This window comes from Leptodactylus fuscus, chromosome 7 (assembly GCF_031893055.1).
Source record: "Leptodactylus fuscus isolate aLepFus1 chromosome 7, aLepFus1.hap2, whole genome shotgun sequence".
Classification (NCBI taxonomy): Eukaryota; Metazoa; Chordata; class Amphibia; order Anura; family Leptodactylidae; genus Leptodactylus; species Leptodactylus fuscus.
In genome coordinates, this window is record NC_134271.1 from 121,744,198 (window position 1) to 121,764,095 (window position 19,898).

The following is a 19,898-nucleotide window of genomic DNA, read 5'->3' on the forward strand; positions in this document are numbered from 1 at the left end:
AAACATAGGCTACTTTTTATCCCGAAAATTATGTCACTACATGACCGCAGTGAAGGAATTTAGGTTCAGACAACACTAAAGGCCCTGTGATGACATCATCACAGGTCCTTGAGCCATTCTCAGATAGGGTCATGCTAGGCAGTGGGCGGAGCTATATGCTATTTTGTGGGCAGAGCTATATAGGATGAAGCTGGACAGTGTGAAAGCTGAAGAAAATTGAGTCTCAAAGAAGATCAGGAGACTACAGAACATGCAGGCGGGCTGTGGGCAAGAGGACTATATCGGGTGTAGAGTTTCAGTGAGTACTACAGGGAATGTGTTGTTCTGCCTCTGATGGGGGAGAGGGGAGAACTTTGGCACATTTCAGCAACATCTGTTCAGCCCTTTGTAACACAGAAGCTGCTCAGACAGTCACATAACCATACCCCTGTAATCACAATTGCCCGATGTAGCACAGTTTAGGCAGTATAGGCTATAGGCTTTCCGTATGCAAACATGTACATACAGCTGGGTATCCTATGCATATGCAGCGATGTAGCAGAGCCGAGACATGGGAACAGGCTGATAGATCTGTGGCAAATTTCTGCAACATCCATTCAGCCGTTTCCAACACAGAAGCTGCTCAGACACTGACATAAGAACACCCCTCTAATCCAAATGGTCAGATTTAGCAGAGCTTAGGCAGCGCTGTAGCCCAGCTGAGTACGCTCTCCATATGCAGAGATGTACATACAACTGAGTATGCTGTGCATATGCTGCGATGTAGCAGACCTGAGACGCGGGAGCAGGCTGATCATCCACAACAGCAATTGGCTAAATATAAGCGGCTCAGCGTCAACACTAAACTGCAGACGAAGTCACAGGCATATGCTAGTACTACTATATTACAATCTAAGGGTAAACACTATATACTTATTGAGGATTGCCACACGCAAGTCTCAATAAAACCATACCAAAAGACGAATGGGACTCAAAAAAAAGAAATCTAAACAGAGCACCAAGCAGTGCATAGCGTAACACCGTTTGGATAAGATATGTATATAGTAGAAGTAGAAGATGAGATTCTTACCTTAGTGAGTTGTGAGTTCAGCCACAACCACCATGAAGCACCAATTACTAGAGGGTTCCTCTCTGGGTGAGTGGTAGCAGCAGGATCCTTCCAGCACTATATTTTACACTTCAAAAGGGGTATGCACCCCGAAATACGTAGTGTTATTTTTAAAAAAAAAACAAAAAACTTTTGGATTCTACCACTTCTGGGTAAAGCACGGTTCCTATTCCCCTGACCCATTTATTTGGGTCCTCTTCGTTCCATCCTACATTCTTCAGATAATGAATGTGAGCAGACAGCAGGGGGGCACCACAGGAGGGGCATTTTTGTTGTTGTTTGGAGGTCAGTTTGAAAGGGTTAATGCCTGTGATTGGAGCGGGGTCTCTGCTGTATAGAAAAACAGAGACCCAGCGGTTATAGCTCCTGCTCTGTTTCAGAACAGGCACCATATTTATAGATCCAACATCTTCCATATTGGTACAGCAGATGTCAGGAAGGGGTTAATACGCACTATCTGTACTGCTAAAGGGGCTGTCCCAAAAATTAAAGCATATTACCAACACACAGGGTACACTAAAAGGACCCATACCTATTACATGGCTACTTGGTCCTGTCCAAATTGTCGAGTTCTTCCAACAATCATCTAATATGTACGACCAGCTATAAGATCATTCCCAAAGCTGGGTTTAGGGTTTGTCAGTATATCTCAGTCACCCCATGTAAACAGAGCTGAAACGCCACCAATGAACTTTATTAAGACTTGTATGTGGGCCATAAATCTTCTCGCATCTCTGGGATCATAACGCTGCCAGCTGTAGACAGCATCTTGTGGTCTGTGCCTGACATATCAAAAAATAGGCCTGGGAATATGAGCCCGCCCCGTAGGCCTCTCCCTCTTCTTATCTGCCTCGATACATATCCATTTACTTGCTTATCTGACCATGAACAAGTGACAGCCACTAACCACAAGGGAAACCATCAGAGGTGACCATAGAAACAGTATAGAACTTGTATGGTGCGAGAAAAAAAATCACAAGCAAACTCTTTACATCTTCCAGTCTACCCAACGAAATGTATGGTTTTAGTGAAGTGTATGGTTTTTTGTCCTTTCTTTTTGTTGAGAGATTTTATTTCTTGTTGGCCATGTTCAGAAGTGGCAAGTCATGCATTGATTCAGACTAAAAATTAGCTCCTATACGGAAAAATTTAGAAGCCAAAACAATTATTTGCCAAAGAGTATAGTGGTTTCCAGTGACCACACACACACACACACACAACACAGTATCATGCAATCCAGTGCCCCACACACAGACAGTACCATGCTGTCCAGTGGCCCCTACACACACAGTACCATGCAATTCAGTGCCCCACACACACATTACCATGCTGTCCAGTGGCCCCTACACACACAGTACCATGCTGTCCAGTGGCCCCTACACACACAGTACCATGCTGTCCAGTGGCCCCTACACACACAGTACCATGCTGTCCAGTGGCCCCTACACACACAGTACCATGCTGTCCAGTGGCCCCTACACACACAGTACCATGCTGTCCAGTGACCCCTACACACACAGTACCATGCTGTCCAGTGGTCCCTACACACACTGTATCCTGCTGTCCAGTGGTTTCCAGTGACCACACACACACACACAACACAGTATCATGCAATCCAGTGCCCCACACACAGACAGTACCATGCTGTCCAGTGGCCCCTACACACACAGTACCATGCTGTTCATTGGCCCCTACATACACAGTACCATGCTGTCCAGTGGTCCCTATACACACTGTATCCTGCTGTCCAGTGGCCCCTACACACACAGTACCATGCTGTCCAGTGGCCCCTACACACACAGTACTATGCTGTCCGGTGGCCCCTACATACACAGTACCATGCTGTCCGGTGGCCCCTACACACACAGTACCATGCTGCCCGATGGCCCCTACATACACAGTACCATGCGCCCGATGGCCCCTACATACACAGTACCATGCTGTGCCGGTGGCCCCTACATACACAGCACCATGCTGTCCGGTGGCCCCTACATACACAGTACCATGCTGCCTGGTGGCCCCTACACACAATATCATTCTGTCTGGTGTTCCTCCATAGACACAGTATTTTGCTGTCCAGTAGCCCCATCCCCATAAACACACAATGTATCATGCTGTCTAGTGGCCCCCCACATACAGTATCATGCTCTCCAGTGGCCTTCGACTTATACACAGTTTAACATCCCCAAGTGGCCCCACACCCACAGAGTTTTTACATACACATAAGAAAGTTAAAACTTTCCAAACCCTTTTCCCATGGAGCCCTCTGTAGAAGGCAGATGTCTGGCTCGATACAGCAGGCCTTTGCTGAGCTGAAGGCAGTACTAGTGGCAGCCTGAATGGTTGAGCAGGAATCTGAAGTCCTCCCGCTTCATTGTTTTATTTAACATAGATACAGTTGGCATTGATACGTAGCTGCCTGTTCCGCATCGGTCTGCTTGGCTAGTTACCAATTGACATCAAGGCGGAACATTTACCTATCTTTACCAGAACCCTGAAAGGAAAATTTGCCAAGCTACGATATGATTAGGAAAATGTTTTTAGGTAGATTTACGATTGTGGAGCCCAGAGACCACACAGATTTTTTTCTGGGAGAGTAAAAATACTTCTCTTATCATTTTTGTGGAGTACCTTAACTGTAACGGAGAAGAAATTTGCAGTAATGGAAATAAATGATACGTAGGCTTAATAATGCTAAGAGGTCACTATTAAGCAGGGAAACTAATGTTATATCTTTTTTTGATACAGAGTTTGTTCACTTTGCGGTATAACTGATGTGTTCCTTGTATTCTTTGGGACAGCACTATCACAGCGATACAAAATTTGTCTAGTCTTTGTTATGTATTAATACCTTTATAAAAATCCAAAACTTTGAAATTTATTTAGTCGCCGTATTCTGACACCTTTAACTTTTTTATGTTTCCATATACAGAGGTGTCTGAGACAACCTTTTATGTGGCCCGAGATGTAGTTTTTATTTATACCACTAGCCGCTGCCCGTGACCTCGTCTATGGGTTGTTGGTGTCGATGATCCGCCTATATTCAGCAAATTGCTGACGTCAATGGTTTGCCTGCTGTGGCATTTCGGCAGCTGTTAAGCTGTCCTGCTGCTAAACTTGTTCCTCACACCGTGCCTGTGATTGTTCTGGCATGTCAGCAGCTCACTGGGACACCATATTAATGAGCTTGTTCTTGGTGTTGATGATTTGCCTGCTCTGGCGTTTCGGCAGCTTAATAATTCTTGCGCATGTAGGTGCAGCTGAACTGAACTGGCATAGATTTCTGTTGTATGTTCCGACAGTTTTCTGGTGTGAGCTATAGTAAATCTGATAGCCCGCGGTCCTTGTCCCAGTCCACCTTGTTTCCTTCCCTACTAGGCCCATTGTCTTAAATAAAATCATCATATTTCTATTCTTCTTACAGGAGGAGACGACCGCCGTGTGTTGCTGTGGCACGTGGAAAAAGCCATCCAATCTAAAGCCAAGCCCATCCAACTTAAAGGGGAACATCATTCAAACATATTTTGTTTGGCATTCAATAGCTGCAATACCAAGGTGTTCTCCGGAGGTATGTACCGAATTGTGCTAGGTTGTCTGATCTGCAAGTGTTCCAGATAAAAAGCTTGTGTATAACATTCAATAGTGGTATATGTCGCTCCATACCGTGGAAGTAAGTGTACTGGAATGTAATATACAGTAAGTCAGGCTCACACATAGCATTGCTCCAGCCAGGGGCCACACTACATCTGTACTTTCCTACCACAGGCTAGACTATCAGGACCCAGTGTTACCACCCAGGGACACTTCAGTGACCACAGTACATATACCTATCTAACATTTAACCTAGGCTCCCATTGTCTTATTAAAAAAAAACCTGTTGTTTTACTAGCCAGTAACCTGTGGTGTTCACTAGCCAGAAATGGAGCCCCATGGTGCTTTACATTTGGGGGTTTACATACAATACACAAAATATACAGGTATATATAATACTAACAGTGACCGGCTGGCACATATTCCACAGCACTGTACAATCAGTAGGGTTCAATTACAGACAAAAAAAAGATGCATTACAAAGAAATAGTCACTTCACACAATGGGACTGAGGGCCCTGCTCGCAGGAGCTTACAATCTATGAGGTAGAGGGGGTGACACAAGAGGTGGCAGGGGCGGCATTGCTTATACAATGGTCAGACTATTATGTAATAGAGGTGACTGTCATTACACAAACATAAAACTCTATGAGCCGTCACTAGTCGTGTCTTTTAACATGTGGATGGTGCCTGGACATATAAAGTTAGTCTCAAACGGCATCATATCATGTGGGGTAATGTGGGAGCTGGAACAGAGGAGGATTCGTTTTAGGAATTCTAATTACGGTACGGAAGGGTTTACATTAGAAACTGTGATAGGCCTGTCTGAACAGATGTGTCTTTAGTTTGCGTTTGAAACTGTAGAAATTGGGAGTTAATCTGATTGTCCGGGGTAGAGTATTCCAGAGAAGTGGAGCAGCTCGGGAGAAGTCTTGTATACGAGCGTGGGAGGTTCTAATAATAGAGGAGGTAAGTGTTAGGTCATTGAGTGAAGTTCACCCTTTGCAATTGCGTGTGTATGTTTTGTTTTTTTTGTTTTTTTTAATGGTAAAAATTAGGCACAATGTATGCAGCAGAGCCATATGCAGGAGGCTGTATGAAGGTGGCCATTGCAAAGGAAGTATGGCATTACATTCAAGACATGCAGATTAATAGCCAACCATATAATACATATGCCTGGGTAAGAGCTGTACTTGGTTAGGAGCTTTCCACAATGGCTATTACAGATTGCCAATTACTCCCCCATGTAGGAAACTATGCTAGAGGGCCGCGCTGCAGCAAATTTAGCCCCACCCACTTCTACACTGACTCCACCCATTCTCAATTATGTTTCCATGTGCCTCCACAAAGTACAATCCTCCTACAGTCACCCGTACATTATATGCCCCCACATTATAATGTTCCCTTCCAACTGCCCCACAGTTTTAAGCCCCTCTCCTTGTGCCCCAGTTTAAACTGGTGAAAACTAGAGAGGACATGAAACTGGAGCAGCTGGAGGGGGAGATTAAACAGTGGGGGTAGTTGGAGGGGGGCAATAAATGAATGGCAGCTGGAGCGGGACATGAAACTGGGGGCAACTAGAGGGGGACGTTAGCAGTGGGTGTAGTTGGAGGGGAACAATAAATTAATGGCAGATAAAGTGAGACATTAAACTGAGGGCAACTAGAGGGGGACATTAAAATCAGGCAGCTGGAAGCAGACATTAGCTGGAGGGTGACATTAATCTGGGGGCAACTAGAGACAGACTGGTCCTCCTCCAGCTACCTCCATGGTTTATTGTCCCCCCAGTTTAAGTTCCCCCTTCATCTACCCCTAGTTTCGTGTCCCCCCTCCATCTCTCCCCCAGTTTCATGTCCCCCCCCCCCCCTCAATCTGCCATCTCTGCCCCAGTATAACATTCCCCTTCCATCTCAGCCCCTAGGTTACTGAGACACACAGACACACACACACTCTCCACCCTACATCTCACATCCCCCCTCCATCCCCTCTCAGTACCTTAGGATACACACCACACGTGTCTCTGTCTTCTTGCACTGTCCTGCCGGCACTAAGACACGCCTCCCTTGTCAAGCTATGCGGGCCGGATATGGCCTGCGGGCCGTACTTTGCCCAGGTCTGCCCTAGATGGTACAGACAGGTGCCAATTACTTCTCCATGTAGGCTACAGATGGCTACCAATTACTTTCCCTTGGCAGTCAGATGCTATGTAAGAACATATTGAAAGCATTTGTCTTCATGAGAGATGCTGCAGATAACACTGTATATAGTGTCTTAATGCTGCACAGTTAACATTTTTCCCACTTGCCTTGCAGGAAATGATGAACAGGTGATCCTCCATGATGTTGAGAGGTCGGTATCCTTCACATTACAAGAACCCATTCTGAATATGCAGAATATAATAAAGTATTCATTGTCCATGATTTATTTTCTTTGCAGTGGTGAAACGCTGGATGTCTTCACTCACGATGAGGCGGTGTATGGACTGTCGGTCAGTCCAGTAAATGACAATGTGTTTGCCAGTTCATCAGATGATGGAAGAGTCTTGATATGGGACATCAGGGAGTCTCAACAGGGAGGTATGAAGGGTTTATGTATTATATTAATTCTACATAAATTCAACTCCTACATATTGTTGAAGGGGTTTTCTGAGGAGTTGTTTACACTTAGTTCCTGGCCGGGTGTCACTTAATTATATCGAACATTCAATGTGAACCACCTCCTTCTTCCTCTCATTGTTTTCAGGTATGACTTGTACTATTGGGGCTGGATTTATCTGCCATCCTTCATAATACAAGTAATACATGTCAACATGGAGAGTAGGGAGAGGGCAGACCAACTTGGGTGTCGGGTGCTGGTTCTGATCACATGACCCTGAGTTGGAGTCTGAGGTATGGCTTAAAAAGCACCTGACCAGGAAGTGTAAACGACCCCCCAGATAATCCCATTCACTATTCACCTTGGTGTTTGTCATATTATTAAAGGGATCCTATCATTGGAATCCCTTTTTTTTTTTCCCTAACAAGTAGGAATAGCCTTAAGAAAGGCTATTCTTCTCCTACCTTTAGATGTCTTCTCTGCGCCGCTGTTCGGTAGAAATCTGGGTTTTCTTCAGTATGCAAATGAGTTCTCTCGCAGCACTGGGGGCGGTCCTTAGCACTCAAACTGCACTGGGGGCGTCCCCAATGCTGCAAGAGAACTCTCCAGCGACACCTCCATCTTTTTTCTGGAACGCCCTCTCCCTGCGTCTTCTTTCGTCCTGGTTTCAATCTTTTAGGCCTCGGGCCGAGCTGACTGTACATGTTAGCGGCCACAAGAAAACGTCCGCATTCTTAGTAAGCTGTGTAAGTGGTCATTTTCTTGTGGCCGCTTACACAGCTTACTGAGTAAACGGTCATTTTACTTGTGGCCATGGGAATGCGCAGTTGGCTCTGCCTGAGGCCTAGAAGATTGAAACCCAGGACAGAAGAAGACACAGGAAGAGGACGTTCCTGAAGAAGATGGAGGCATCGCTGGAGAGTTCTCTTGCAGCATTGCGGACGCCCCCAGTGCTGTTTGAGTGCTAAGGGCCGCCCCCAGTGCTGCAAGAGAACTCATTTGCATACAAACGGAAACCGGGATTTCTACCGAATGGCGGCGTGTAGAAGACCTCTAAAGGTAGGAGAAGAATAGCCTTTCTTAAGGCTATTCCTATGTGTTAAGTAGAAAAAAAAAGGGTATTCAATGATAGGATCCCTTTAAATGGGTTGTCCTATAGATAATACATATCCACTATCCATAGGATAGCCTGCGTCATATTACCCTATATAGCTTCCACTGTACTTGTACTGGGGATGTTAGCAAGGGTTAAATGCTGTCATTTTTCTGATCATACATTCCCTTTAATTATATAAAATATGTAAAATGTTTAATGAAAGCAATCCCAATTGGAAGTAAAGAGTGATCTATCTTCTGTGTTTTGTCCATTGATACGTTTATGTAGAATTGGCGATTTTAGAAGTAATTCCCACCTATGTCTGTCTTCTGTCTTCAGATCCTTTCTGCTTGGCTCACTACCCATCTGCGTTTCATAGTGTTATGTTTAACCCTGTTGAGCCCAGGCTGCTGGCCACTGCCAATTCCAAGGAAGGCGTTGGACTGTGGGACATCAGAAAACCTCACACGTAAGATTTTGTTTTTCAAGAATCTGCTCCTTTACTTCAAGCTTTGTGTCTTGTCCATTCTACAACTTTGTATAATTAATACTTTAAAAAATCTCTGTTGTGTTGCATGATGGGAGCTGTACTTTACACCAGACTGTGGCATAGTAATCTGTTCTACAGCACAGTTCTCATTATTCAGTACACCAGAATACATTGAATTATTTGTGCCTTAAATAAAATAATTGTTATTGTGGACAGTACAGCATTACACATGATGGAAACCCCACAAAACTGTGGGATGCAGGAGAACAATGGAGGGTACCAAAAAGAATTGGTATGGCATATATTACAAATCTGTTTTTATTCAGACATCTGGTGATAGAATACAGCATCTGTTAAAGAGCCCACTATGGCCCCCTCTGATTTCAAGTGTGGATGTCCCCAATCTGTACAGTGGTCACGCATGTGCAAAGCACTTTATTCAGTCATGTGGAACTGACAGAGATTGCCAAGTAGGGATCATTTGTAGTCACTGTGTGCACAGATGCCACGAGGACATTAGAAATTTGAACTGGACTGCATCTATGGGTATGTTCACACAGCGGATTTTGCATCTCTTCACGGCATTCCACTCCGTATTAGGCCCGAATGAATGGGCCTAATCAGGAGGGAGCCTCGTGCCACAGAAGCGGCGGCTCAGTTAGCCACAGAATCTGCGGCAAGATAGGGCAGCTTGCTTCTTTTTTCTGCTACTAGCTAGAAAAAAAAAGAAGTGAGCAGCTCCCATTGAAGTCAATGAGAGCCATTTTTGGCAGCGGATTTTGAGGCTTATTCCGTGTCAAAGTCTGCTGCCAAAAAACTGCGTGTGAACAGGCCCTATGAAAGTCACCATTCCTGGGTATTAATGGTGTCTCATGGTACTCATATACTCCCAGGGCTTACAGGGGGTTTTCGGGCAAAAAACATTTTTCAAGAAAGGTCTGTTAGTTCTATAAATAGGTTAATAATTGTAACCAAATACCTTCAGCAGTGTTTTGAATGATTTCTGGGTTTCTCTGGGAGCTCCTGGCATCTTTTGCATTTGTTTACATGTGTATCGTCCTGTTCTGTTTTCCTACAACTGCCATGATGCCTTGCGCTTTGCTCAGAACTGACTCAAACTATATCGCTCTCTCACACCTCCTCCCTGTGTCCCTAGATAACATACCCACTACTAGCCCTTCCCAACTAACTAACTCAACCCACCCCATCATACTTTCCTGTCTTCTTGTTCTTGTCTTCTAGGCACAGGATATCACTCACTTCAGGGGGGACCACTCTTTCTCTTCTTGACGTCTGTTTGCTGCCTGCACAATAGAGCCCGAGTGCCGGCAAACGTCAAGGAGAGGAAGAGCCGGCTCCTCTGAAGTAAGTGATGTCCTGTGCCCAGAACATCCGGACAGAAAAACAGGTAAGTATGACGGGGTCAAGGTTTTTTTTTTTTTTAGTATAGGTGACGTTTCATTTGCAGTAATGGGGAAACGGAACGTCATCTGATAATGTGACCTGGGTGGTCACTGGCAATCTGGTTAAATATACATTTTTTGTAAACTAATTTAGATGGTAGGCAGGGGAGGATGTAGAAATATGATTTTATCCCAGACAACTCTTTTAAGTAGGGTTGAATGATGCAACAATTAGACAGTTGAAAAAGGAAGTATATGAAGCATTAGTCTCTGCCCTCGACTTCGTCTGCGTGTTGTTGGCATCGATGATCCGCTTATATTCAGCAAATTGCTGCTGTCGATGGTTCGCCTGCTCTGGCATTTCGGCAGTTCTCAAGCTGTCCTTCTGCTGAACTTGTTTCTCGCGCCATGCCTATGATTGTTCCGGCATTTCAGCAGCTCGCTGGGACACCATATAATGAGCGTGTTGTTGACGCCTATGATCTGCCTGCTCCGGCGTTTCGGCTGCTCTAAGAGCCACTTGACGCCTAGCTTGTTCAATCCTCGTGAGCTCCACTTGAGGAGAACTCTGTTGACTTCTGGCTACCTTCATAGCTCTCATGGTTTTAGAATTTGGTAACATTAGATTTTTTTTTCCCCAGCATGTTTAAAATTGGCAAACTACCAATTTGGATTAAAGGGGGTTTTCCCATCCAGTGTGGCATCACTGCCTGGAGCAGATCAGATAATATGCAAATGCATGTACACAATGGACTCAGGGTTGTCTATGTGTTTACATAGAGAGATAACAGACCTGGCTTTATCAGCACCCTCCAATTAGCTGAGAGTGTCCTGCTGGCAAGAGCAGTTTAATATAATATATGAACATAAATTCATAATATATGTGAAGTCATGTCATTTACTGGGATAAAGAGTAGCCTATGTGTTAATCCAGGTTACAATCTATCTATGTGCCAAATTCCATTCAAATCCGTTCGGCTGTTTTTGCATGAAAGAGTAACAAACATCCCAACACACAGACTTTCACATTTATAATATTAGTAGGATAGGATGTATAATATCAGATAACATGTAATGCAAAGAAATGGGAACTTGACATTAGATGGGGAACTGCACAGATGATGGTAATAGGTGAAGGGAGTGGATGTAGACAAAGGGACAGGTGAATCCAAGGAACAAATAAATGGAAAAATGCAACTGAACTTGACCATGAGCAGCGCAGGATACAAGAACACTGCACAGCAAAACTCAGGAAGAAGCAAGGGAACAAACACAGAGGGACAACCAGTCTCACACGTGACAGAACTACAACGTGAAGCCGGCTAGACAAGGCACTAGAGTACAACAGGACAGCATGGAGAATCCAAAAGCTACGCTATAATAGTATATTAGGATGGTCAGGTTGATCTGTTTTTCACATCAACCATTAAAAAAACACATCTATGAAAACAGTGCAGAAACTTTATTATTCCTTCTACGCCAGATGATAGGTGCAATCCTTCTATACCACAGAACTAGTGTATCTTTGGTACATGGCTCTTTTTGTGCACCATAGATGCTCGCCATGTTTTATGAAAGTGAGTGGAGCGAGGCAGGTATTGTGGCGGCTGCGGCAGGGATATCTCAGTTTGTCAAACTTACTATAACTCAGAACAGATTTTAGTTCTGGTGGACAGGGCCTTCTGAGGTACACCAAAGTTATGAAGAGTCTGGAGCTTCTTATTAATTCTGGTGTATCTGGCACTAGTGGGGGAATGGATTAAGACTGGTATACGGAAAGTCTTAGGGCTCATTCACACGGGGGGCGGGTTTTGGCACCGAGAGTGACGCGGGGAGCCACGTTACTCTCTGGTCAAACCTGCCTGCCATGACCGTCACGGTCCTGGCTTCTCCCTCCGGAGTCGGCTCAAATGAAAGGGCCGACAGCGGAGGTTGCTGCTGCCAGGCGGAGGCCGTGACTCAGCGAGCTGCGGAATCCGCCTGAAGAAAGGGCAGCTCACTTCTTTTTTCCGCTATCGGCAACATGCCACTAGCAGAAAAAAGAACACTAGCGGTCTCCATAGACCACCATTGTATGGAGGCAGATTTTGAGGCGAAATCCGCTGTCAATATCCGCCTCCTTGGCCTCATGTGAACTAGCCCTTAGTAAGTTTCTCCCCAATAGGTCTGCACTGAAAAATACAGACACCACATGTCCATGAAGAATGGATGTGTGAATAACTTTGGGGCAATCTTATCATATACCTTGTTGAGTAAGTACTGCATGCATCTTCTGATCTCTAGTCACTTGAAGGAGTGCCAAGTATTTAATCATTCATCAAATTGTGAGAAAAATAAATAAATTCTTTGCCTGATCAACTTCATATAAAGAGTAGAAAATATCTTTATAATATCTAGATTACAGTGTATGTAACAGAAAGTCAATGCAGCCATTGATCCTTCAGTCCATGTAGTTATTGCTGCAGTAAATAATTGACAAATGATCCTGGGAAGTAGAAAGAAAAGTAGATGTATTTTGCCTTTTCACCAATAGGTGGCACTAGTTGCTTATTCTGCTGAAAGCTTCGCTCTATGATCACAGTACTAAAACCCAATAGGGGAAAAAAAAACTGCTGGCAGGTCCTGGCAAGAAGGGATCCAGACTTCACAGGGAGCCACATTCTTAAGATTTCTAGCCTTGCTGGGAAAGCAGGATTCATCAAACATGACACCCTATTTACACTATGCCCCAGGCTGGGGATGCAACAAGGAGAAGAGAAAGTCAGGCACTTGCTTAGGTTAAGGCATAGTTACAACAGTTGATCTTATAAGGAAGAGCAGTGTGTGAGCTGTACAGCTATGTATGTTAATGTTTTCACACCTTGACACCACATAACAAAGAAAGCTTATACAGAGTAAGCTCCGTCATCTGTCATCTTCATATACCGGATTAGCCCGTACGGATTGGTGCGCACACTAACCATTTACTAGAAATTAGATTGATCACTCAATGTACTCATCTGAATTATTGGGACTATTGTGTTCACATATAATAATGCTGCCTATGCTGTGTCATAATGTATGAGTAACATACGCTATTTCCTTCCAGTGACTCAAGAACCTAACCAGGTCTGGCCGTCATATAGAAGTAGCCCAGTCTTCTCAACAAGTAATGTAGCCTTACACTTGGTAATAAAATGTAGGCACTTAGGTTACATAATGGTCTAATAGTAAAGGAGATCTTTCTCCTCTTCTGAGAAGGCTGGTCTAAAAAGCACTTGTATCCCTCATGAGCGAACCATTCAGGAGCATGTGTTCTTATAACCCTGCATAGTGTTGTTTCTCCCGTTATTCCTCCTAGAAATGAATGAGTAAATTGACAACTGGGTGGTACCAGTTGAAGGTGTGTCCCTGCACGCTCTGTGCTGCCAGGATCAAAGTGTGTATGGACACTCTTCAACTGGTAGCACCCCATTGTCAATTAATTCATTATGTATGGAGTTATAAGGCTTCACACACACAACCAAGTATACAGTCCGAGGGGGTTTCGATGCTCCGTTCTGTTTCGAGAATTATACAACATCCAGATCTGAACCAGAACCAGCCATTGAAATCAATGCATGATGGAAGGCACTGGGATGTCATCGGAGTGCCTTCTGTTAAAAATCAGAACCCCTTCAGGCTGCAGACACGATACATGTTCAGTGTGGCTGCTTGTAAGGCCCCCTGCACCCATTGTATGCAGAGCACTTGTAGAAACTAGTCTGACACTATGTTCACATCCGCTGTCCTGGTCCATTGGAGGACCAGAACCGACAACTACTAAAATAGCAGAATCCAATAGACCCCATTGACTATAATGAGACCCATCAGGTATCCATACTTTTAAACTGAAACCACCAGACATAAAGTCAAACTTGCAGCACTTTCATCTGGCAATTTTTGATGATCCCTGTGATGGAGTCTCCAAACGCAGATGTGAACCCAGCCTTAGGGATTGCATTGTATCATCAAGGGTATTACACCATGTTAGTATTTTTAGGGCTGAACCGCTGTCATTATTGTCTTTCATTATTTGCACTTGCAATTCTTTGTGTCCAACCCTTGCTGGGTTGATCTAAGTATTTCCTCTTGATACACTGCTAAGACTTGCCAACTTATATAGACCTGTAGGATCTGTCATGACATGAGCTGTGGAACAAGAGGATATAGGATTCAGGTATGAAACTTGATGTGTTGCACGTACAGAATGTCTTGCCTTAGACAGAAATCCTAAGTGGGCGTTCACACTAACATTACTAGTGTCCTTTACAAAATGCTAACGATGGACATAAATCTGTTACAAATCCCATTGATTTCAATGAGATTTGATCTGTCGTCCGTTAGTTTCTATTTTCGCCAAATCCTTCACACGTCTGTTATATTAGCAGGGTCACTTTAATATCTGTTAGTGTCCATTACATACAGAGCCCATCGGGCCCCATTGGTTATAATGGGGTGTGTCAGGTGTCCATTGTTTTAAGACTGAAACCGGTGGATTTTTTTTGTCGGCAGATATTGTGACGCAGTCTTCGGTGCAAATGTGAACATAGCCTTAGTTTAATTCTTAGGAAAAACAAGATGCCGCCAGAGGTGTCCCCTTTCCACATTCAGAACATGCACGTGACCGAGCGAAAAGATCATCGATGTGCAGGTCTGCTAAGGCAGACATCTTTGCCTACAGTCTGTTAGAAGTGAATGGGAACCAAGACCATGTGTTGTAATGTGATTTAAGAGGGGGGGTGCTGCGCTGACTTGCCCCGTATGAGGTCTTGCTGTTAGGGTAGGTTCACACGTGGTGGATATGCTGTGAATTTTCTCTCTGGATTCATCATATTACAGTACTAGCAAGTAGGATGAGATTTTAGTAAATCCGGTGCACACACTGCAAATAAATTCAATGTAAATGTCACCCGTTGCAATGCACTATAACACATGCAGACATTGCCATAGATTTATTGTGGATTTTGCAAAAACAAAACACAGCAATATACCCTCAGAAGAAACATTTTAACCCTTAAAGTTTGCCATCTAACATAGTCCTAAGGTATAACTAGTGCAGACCTGTAAGCAGCATTTCTTATAGCCTTAAGGCAATAGGAGGATCTCAATAGGTCACATCTTTCATCAGGTTCCGCCTTGTGAGAAGTGACACTATATGACCATTCTACACTCACATAATATGGCACAACCTCCATTCTGTACAGGGAAATTTCCTTCTATTTGAAGCTTAAATCTTTATTTGTACAGTCTTTTGTTAAGGATACAACTAGCAGAAGCGCATACCTGTAAAATCTCTCTAATCCTTCCTACTAAAGAGTTTATTTAGCCAGGAGATGATAGATGAAGTGGCTGGCTGATATGATATTGTATGGACTGAATGGGGGTGAAGTAATCCTGATGTGTAATTGTGCCTGCAGGGAGAGAAATGTATACGTTGTCTTAAAGGGAACCTGTCGTATTGAATGCTCAGACTGATCTGCCAGGAGGCTACATTCTCAACAGAAATAAAAGCACCCCTACCGATCAGCAATTTATGCTATGGCTAGAGGATAATGTTAGTGGATCCCATTAAAGTCAGTGGATTGTCCACATAAAACATGAACACGTCAGGTCTTCCAGATAAAGGTGGTCATACATTGTAAGCTGACATAGGTCAGAGCACCCACTTGAAGACTGTGGCACCCTTAAAAAGCTAAGAGTTGGATCTGAATGAGGTCTTCAATATTCTAATCTTGAACAGTCCCCTAAACCCCACATTTGGCTTGTGGCCACCAGCTTGCCTTAGCTACCTGTAGTAATAGACTGAATAGTAAGGTAGTAAGGCTCAAGTGTCTACTTGTAAGTAAAGATTCTCTTGTGATGAATTAAATAGCGCCTTGAGTCATACATTTTTAGTTCAGGAACACGGTGTTGCGAGTATTTGAGTTTCCGGTGAGAGTTTTGCCGCCTTTAGGCTGAGGTGGAGTCTTACTATACATAGTGAAGCATTCTGGAGGTTAAGAGACACATCACGAAAATTAGGCATGTGTGAGAGACATGGGTATATTAATAAGGAAACGTAATACATAACCTATTACACCAGGATATGAGCAGCAGGAATATAAAGGGCATTACTCATACCTGCATCATAATATGCCAGTATAAAGCATCTATCATAGGACACCCCTTCACACATTCACGCCTATGACGTGAACTTCATACCAGCTCAGAATTCAGCATTTTGTATATGCATTATACAACAATGACAGCAAAGTTGCATTAAAGGGATCCTATCATTCAGAAGGAATTTTTTTTTTGTCCCTAACATGTCGGAATAGCCTTAAGAAAGGCTATTCGTCTCCTACCTTTAGATGTCTTCTCCGCGCCGCCGTTCACTTGAAATCCCGGTTTTTGTCGGTATGCAAATGAGTTATCTCGCAGCACTGGGGGCGGGTCCCAGCGCTCAAACAGCACTGGTGGGTGTCTCCAATGCTGCGAGAGAACTCTCCAGTGCCGTCTACATTTTCATCTGAAACGTCCTCTTCCTGTGTCTTCTTCTGGCGCAGGTGGTGAAACTTGTAGGCCTCGGGCAGAGCTGAATACGTACGCCCAAAGGCCACATGAAAATGGCCGTTTACTTACTGTGTAAGTGGCCATTTTTCTTGTGGCTGCGGGCATGCGCAGTAGGCTCTGCCCGAGGCCTACAAGTTTCACCGCCTGCGCCGGAAGAAAAACGCATGAATAGGACGTTCCTGAAGAACATGGAGGTGGCGCTAGAGAGTTCTCTGGCAGCATCGGGGATGCCCTCAGTGCTGTTTGAGCGCTGGGGACCGCCCCCAGTGCTGTGAGAGAACTCATTTGCATACCGGCGAAAACCGGGATTTCTATGGAACGGCGGTGCGGAGAAGACACCTAAAGGTAGGAGACGAATAGCCTTTTTTAAGGCTATTCCTACGTTAGGGAGCGTTCACACTACCGTCGGTGTCTGACAGGTAGTGTCCGCTCCTAGTGTCCGCTCAAAATCTGTCACGGACACTAGGAGCGGACACTAGCTGTGTCCGTGACACCTGTCATTTATTTCAATGGGCATCGGGTGCGTTCTTTTGCACTCCGTGCCCGTCCTTCCCTGTCCGCAAGTGAAGATGTCCGACTTCTCAAGCGTCCGAAGCTTGAGAAGTCGGACATCTTCACTTGCGGACAGGGAAGGACGGGCACGGAGTGCAAAAGAACGCACCCGATGCCCATTGAAATAAATGATAGGTGTCACGGACACAGCTAGTGTCCGCTCCTAGTGTCCGTGACAGATTTTGAGCGGACACTAGGAGCGGACACTACCTGTCGGACAACCGACGGTAGTGTGAACGCCCCCTTAGAGACAAAATATTCCATCTGAATGATAGGATCCCTTTAAAATCCCTTCAGTTTAGTCTTATTGTTTCAGTGCAGTGTGGTTGATGTATGTTATGTGATATTTGGACATGCATGGAAATTTTCATAATTCGTTTTGTTTGTATATATGTCACTTTAGAAACACTGTGGCCTCCCCTTTGATGTTGCCGTCCACTGACCACAATATATCCCAGCCATACTGACTAGTCACTTTGCTGGTCAAACTTATATACAGCGAAAAGTTAGTCAACGGTATCTGCCAAGCTCAGCAAGATTATGGGAGAATCTAATTGTGAACGGAGGCCATTCCTCAATAACCTATGTCAGGGGGAATACAGAGCAGCATATTGGTTTTCAATATGCCATATTGTTCCAATGGAGGATAAGCTGCTGTTGAAGGTGTGACCATAGCAAAGTTGAATTAAATCTAATAATGTAATATAATAAAATAAATGTAATCTGGAAAGATATTCAGCAGTTACCATCTTGTTGGGGAACCTTTGGGGTTCATCATTTTTCTGAGGTAAAGGAAACGGTCACAATGAAATACAGTGCGGTCTGCAGGCAACATTGAGCAGATTGATGTATAGGTTTGTTGGAACCGATTCAGAGCTGTGTCTGTGCTTAGAATCAGCTATAGTTGTATACAAAGTCATATATGAAGGGCTGTCAGTCACCATGTAGGACCACCCCCATTACTAGATGACAAAGATAAAAATGCGTAATTGAAAAGTTATACAGAATCTTTTCCTATAAAACCATATATCAATCTGCTCAGATCCTCCTGCCTATAACACGGTGCTTGAACAGCATTTTCCATGTGACAGGTTCACCTTATCGCCCACCTATATGACACCACTGAACAGTGAGTGATCTTAGTTCTGCCGTGCTGTTCTCTGTCTTCTATATGGTTGTATAAATCAGGGTTGTTTAGTTCTCGGTGTAATGTATGTAATTACTGTGACAAGTGATAATGACTGTTTACATGTAATGTCTCTATTTCTTTTAGATCTCTTCTACGCTATGGCGGAAACCTTTCCCTGCAGAGCGCAATGAGCGTGAGGTTTAACAGCAATGGGACTCAGCTGCTTGCCCTGCGCCGACGACTGCCTCCAGTTCTGTACGATATTCACTCACGTCTGCCCGTATTCCAGTTTGACAATCAGGGTTACTTTAACTCGTGTACTATGAAGAGTTGTTGTTTTGCTGGCGACAGAGATCAGGTAAGGAAGCTGATGTAGTTTGTAAGTGAAATATATACACATATATATACACACACATATACACTAGTAGAATACCCGCGGCTTCGCTCGCGGAAAATATGTTAAATTATTGGTTATGCTGAAGTAAAATTTTCAGTGTCACACTGTAATTGACGTTTTCAGAGCTACAGTAAATCTTTTTTCCACTTTACATTTTTATTATTTTGGCATTTTACTAATTTGTCGTAACATTGATTTGAACTTTTTTTTTTTTTTTCATTTCAACATTTTTATTGATTTTATATATTCAATACTTATTATGTAGTATAAACTATTCCAACTATTTTTTGAACTATTTTTTTTATCAAAAATTAAAATTTATGCCCCTTACACGAACATATAAAACGTTTATGCATGTGTGCATGCACGTGTGTGGTCCGTGTATATGTATGTGTGTGTGTGCACGTGCGTGCGAGTGTGTGTGTGTGTGTCTGTGCACACGTGTGATCCATGTGTATGTATGCGTGTGTGCATGCACGTATGTGGCCCGTGTATATGTATGTGTGTATGTGCGCATGTGATCCATGTGTTTCTGCGTGCACAGAGCAAGTGTCCATGTGTGTGGTAGTTGTGTGTGAGTACGTATGTGCTCTGTTTGTCCGTGTGTGTAGTGTGCATCCATCTGAGTGTCTTTGCGTGTTTGTGGTATTTATAGGGTGGTGGTGTGGTATTTGTGGGGTGGTGTTTGTGTTGTGTGTGTCTACAGTGGTCTGTTGTTTGTGTGGTGTGTTACATTTGTGTGGTTTTGTGCTTGTGGGTTGGTGTATGTGTGATGTTTATATGGTGTTTGTGTGTTGTGTGTGCTGGTGCGGCCCCTTTAGCAGCGACTCTTTGGCGCTGTCGCTATAATCCGGCCCTGTCAGTCACAACTGTTGTTTTCACCTCAGCGCTTTCACTTTCACATTTCCCCATTATATGCATAGGGCCTAAATTTAGGGGCCCCAATCTCATGACTGGGGGACGCT

At 44.0% G+C, this 19,898-nt stretch overlaps 1 protein-coding gene across 1 annotated transcript in view; it reads left to right on the forward strand.

Annotated features, from left to right (window-relative positions):
* The window catches only part of DCAF5 (DDB1 and CUL4 associated factor 5), a 40,098-nt gene that overhangs the window by 6,344 nt on the left and 13,856 nt on the right, over positions 1-19,898 (forward strand). Inside the window, exons 2-6 of the mRNA XM_075282975.1 lie at positions 4,533-4,676; positions 7,011-7,047; positions 7,135-7,274; positions 8,729-8,858; positions 18,681-18,894. Of these exons, the coding sequence (XP_075139076.1) occupies positions 4,533-4,676; positions 7,011-7,047; positions 7,135-7,274; positions 8,729-8,858; positions 18,681-18,894 (665 nt within the window). The remainder of the gene's footprint in view (positions 1-4,532; positions 4,677-7,010; positions 7,048-7,134; positions 7,275-8,728; positions 8,859-18,680; positions 18,895-19,898) is intronic.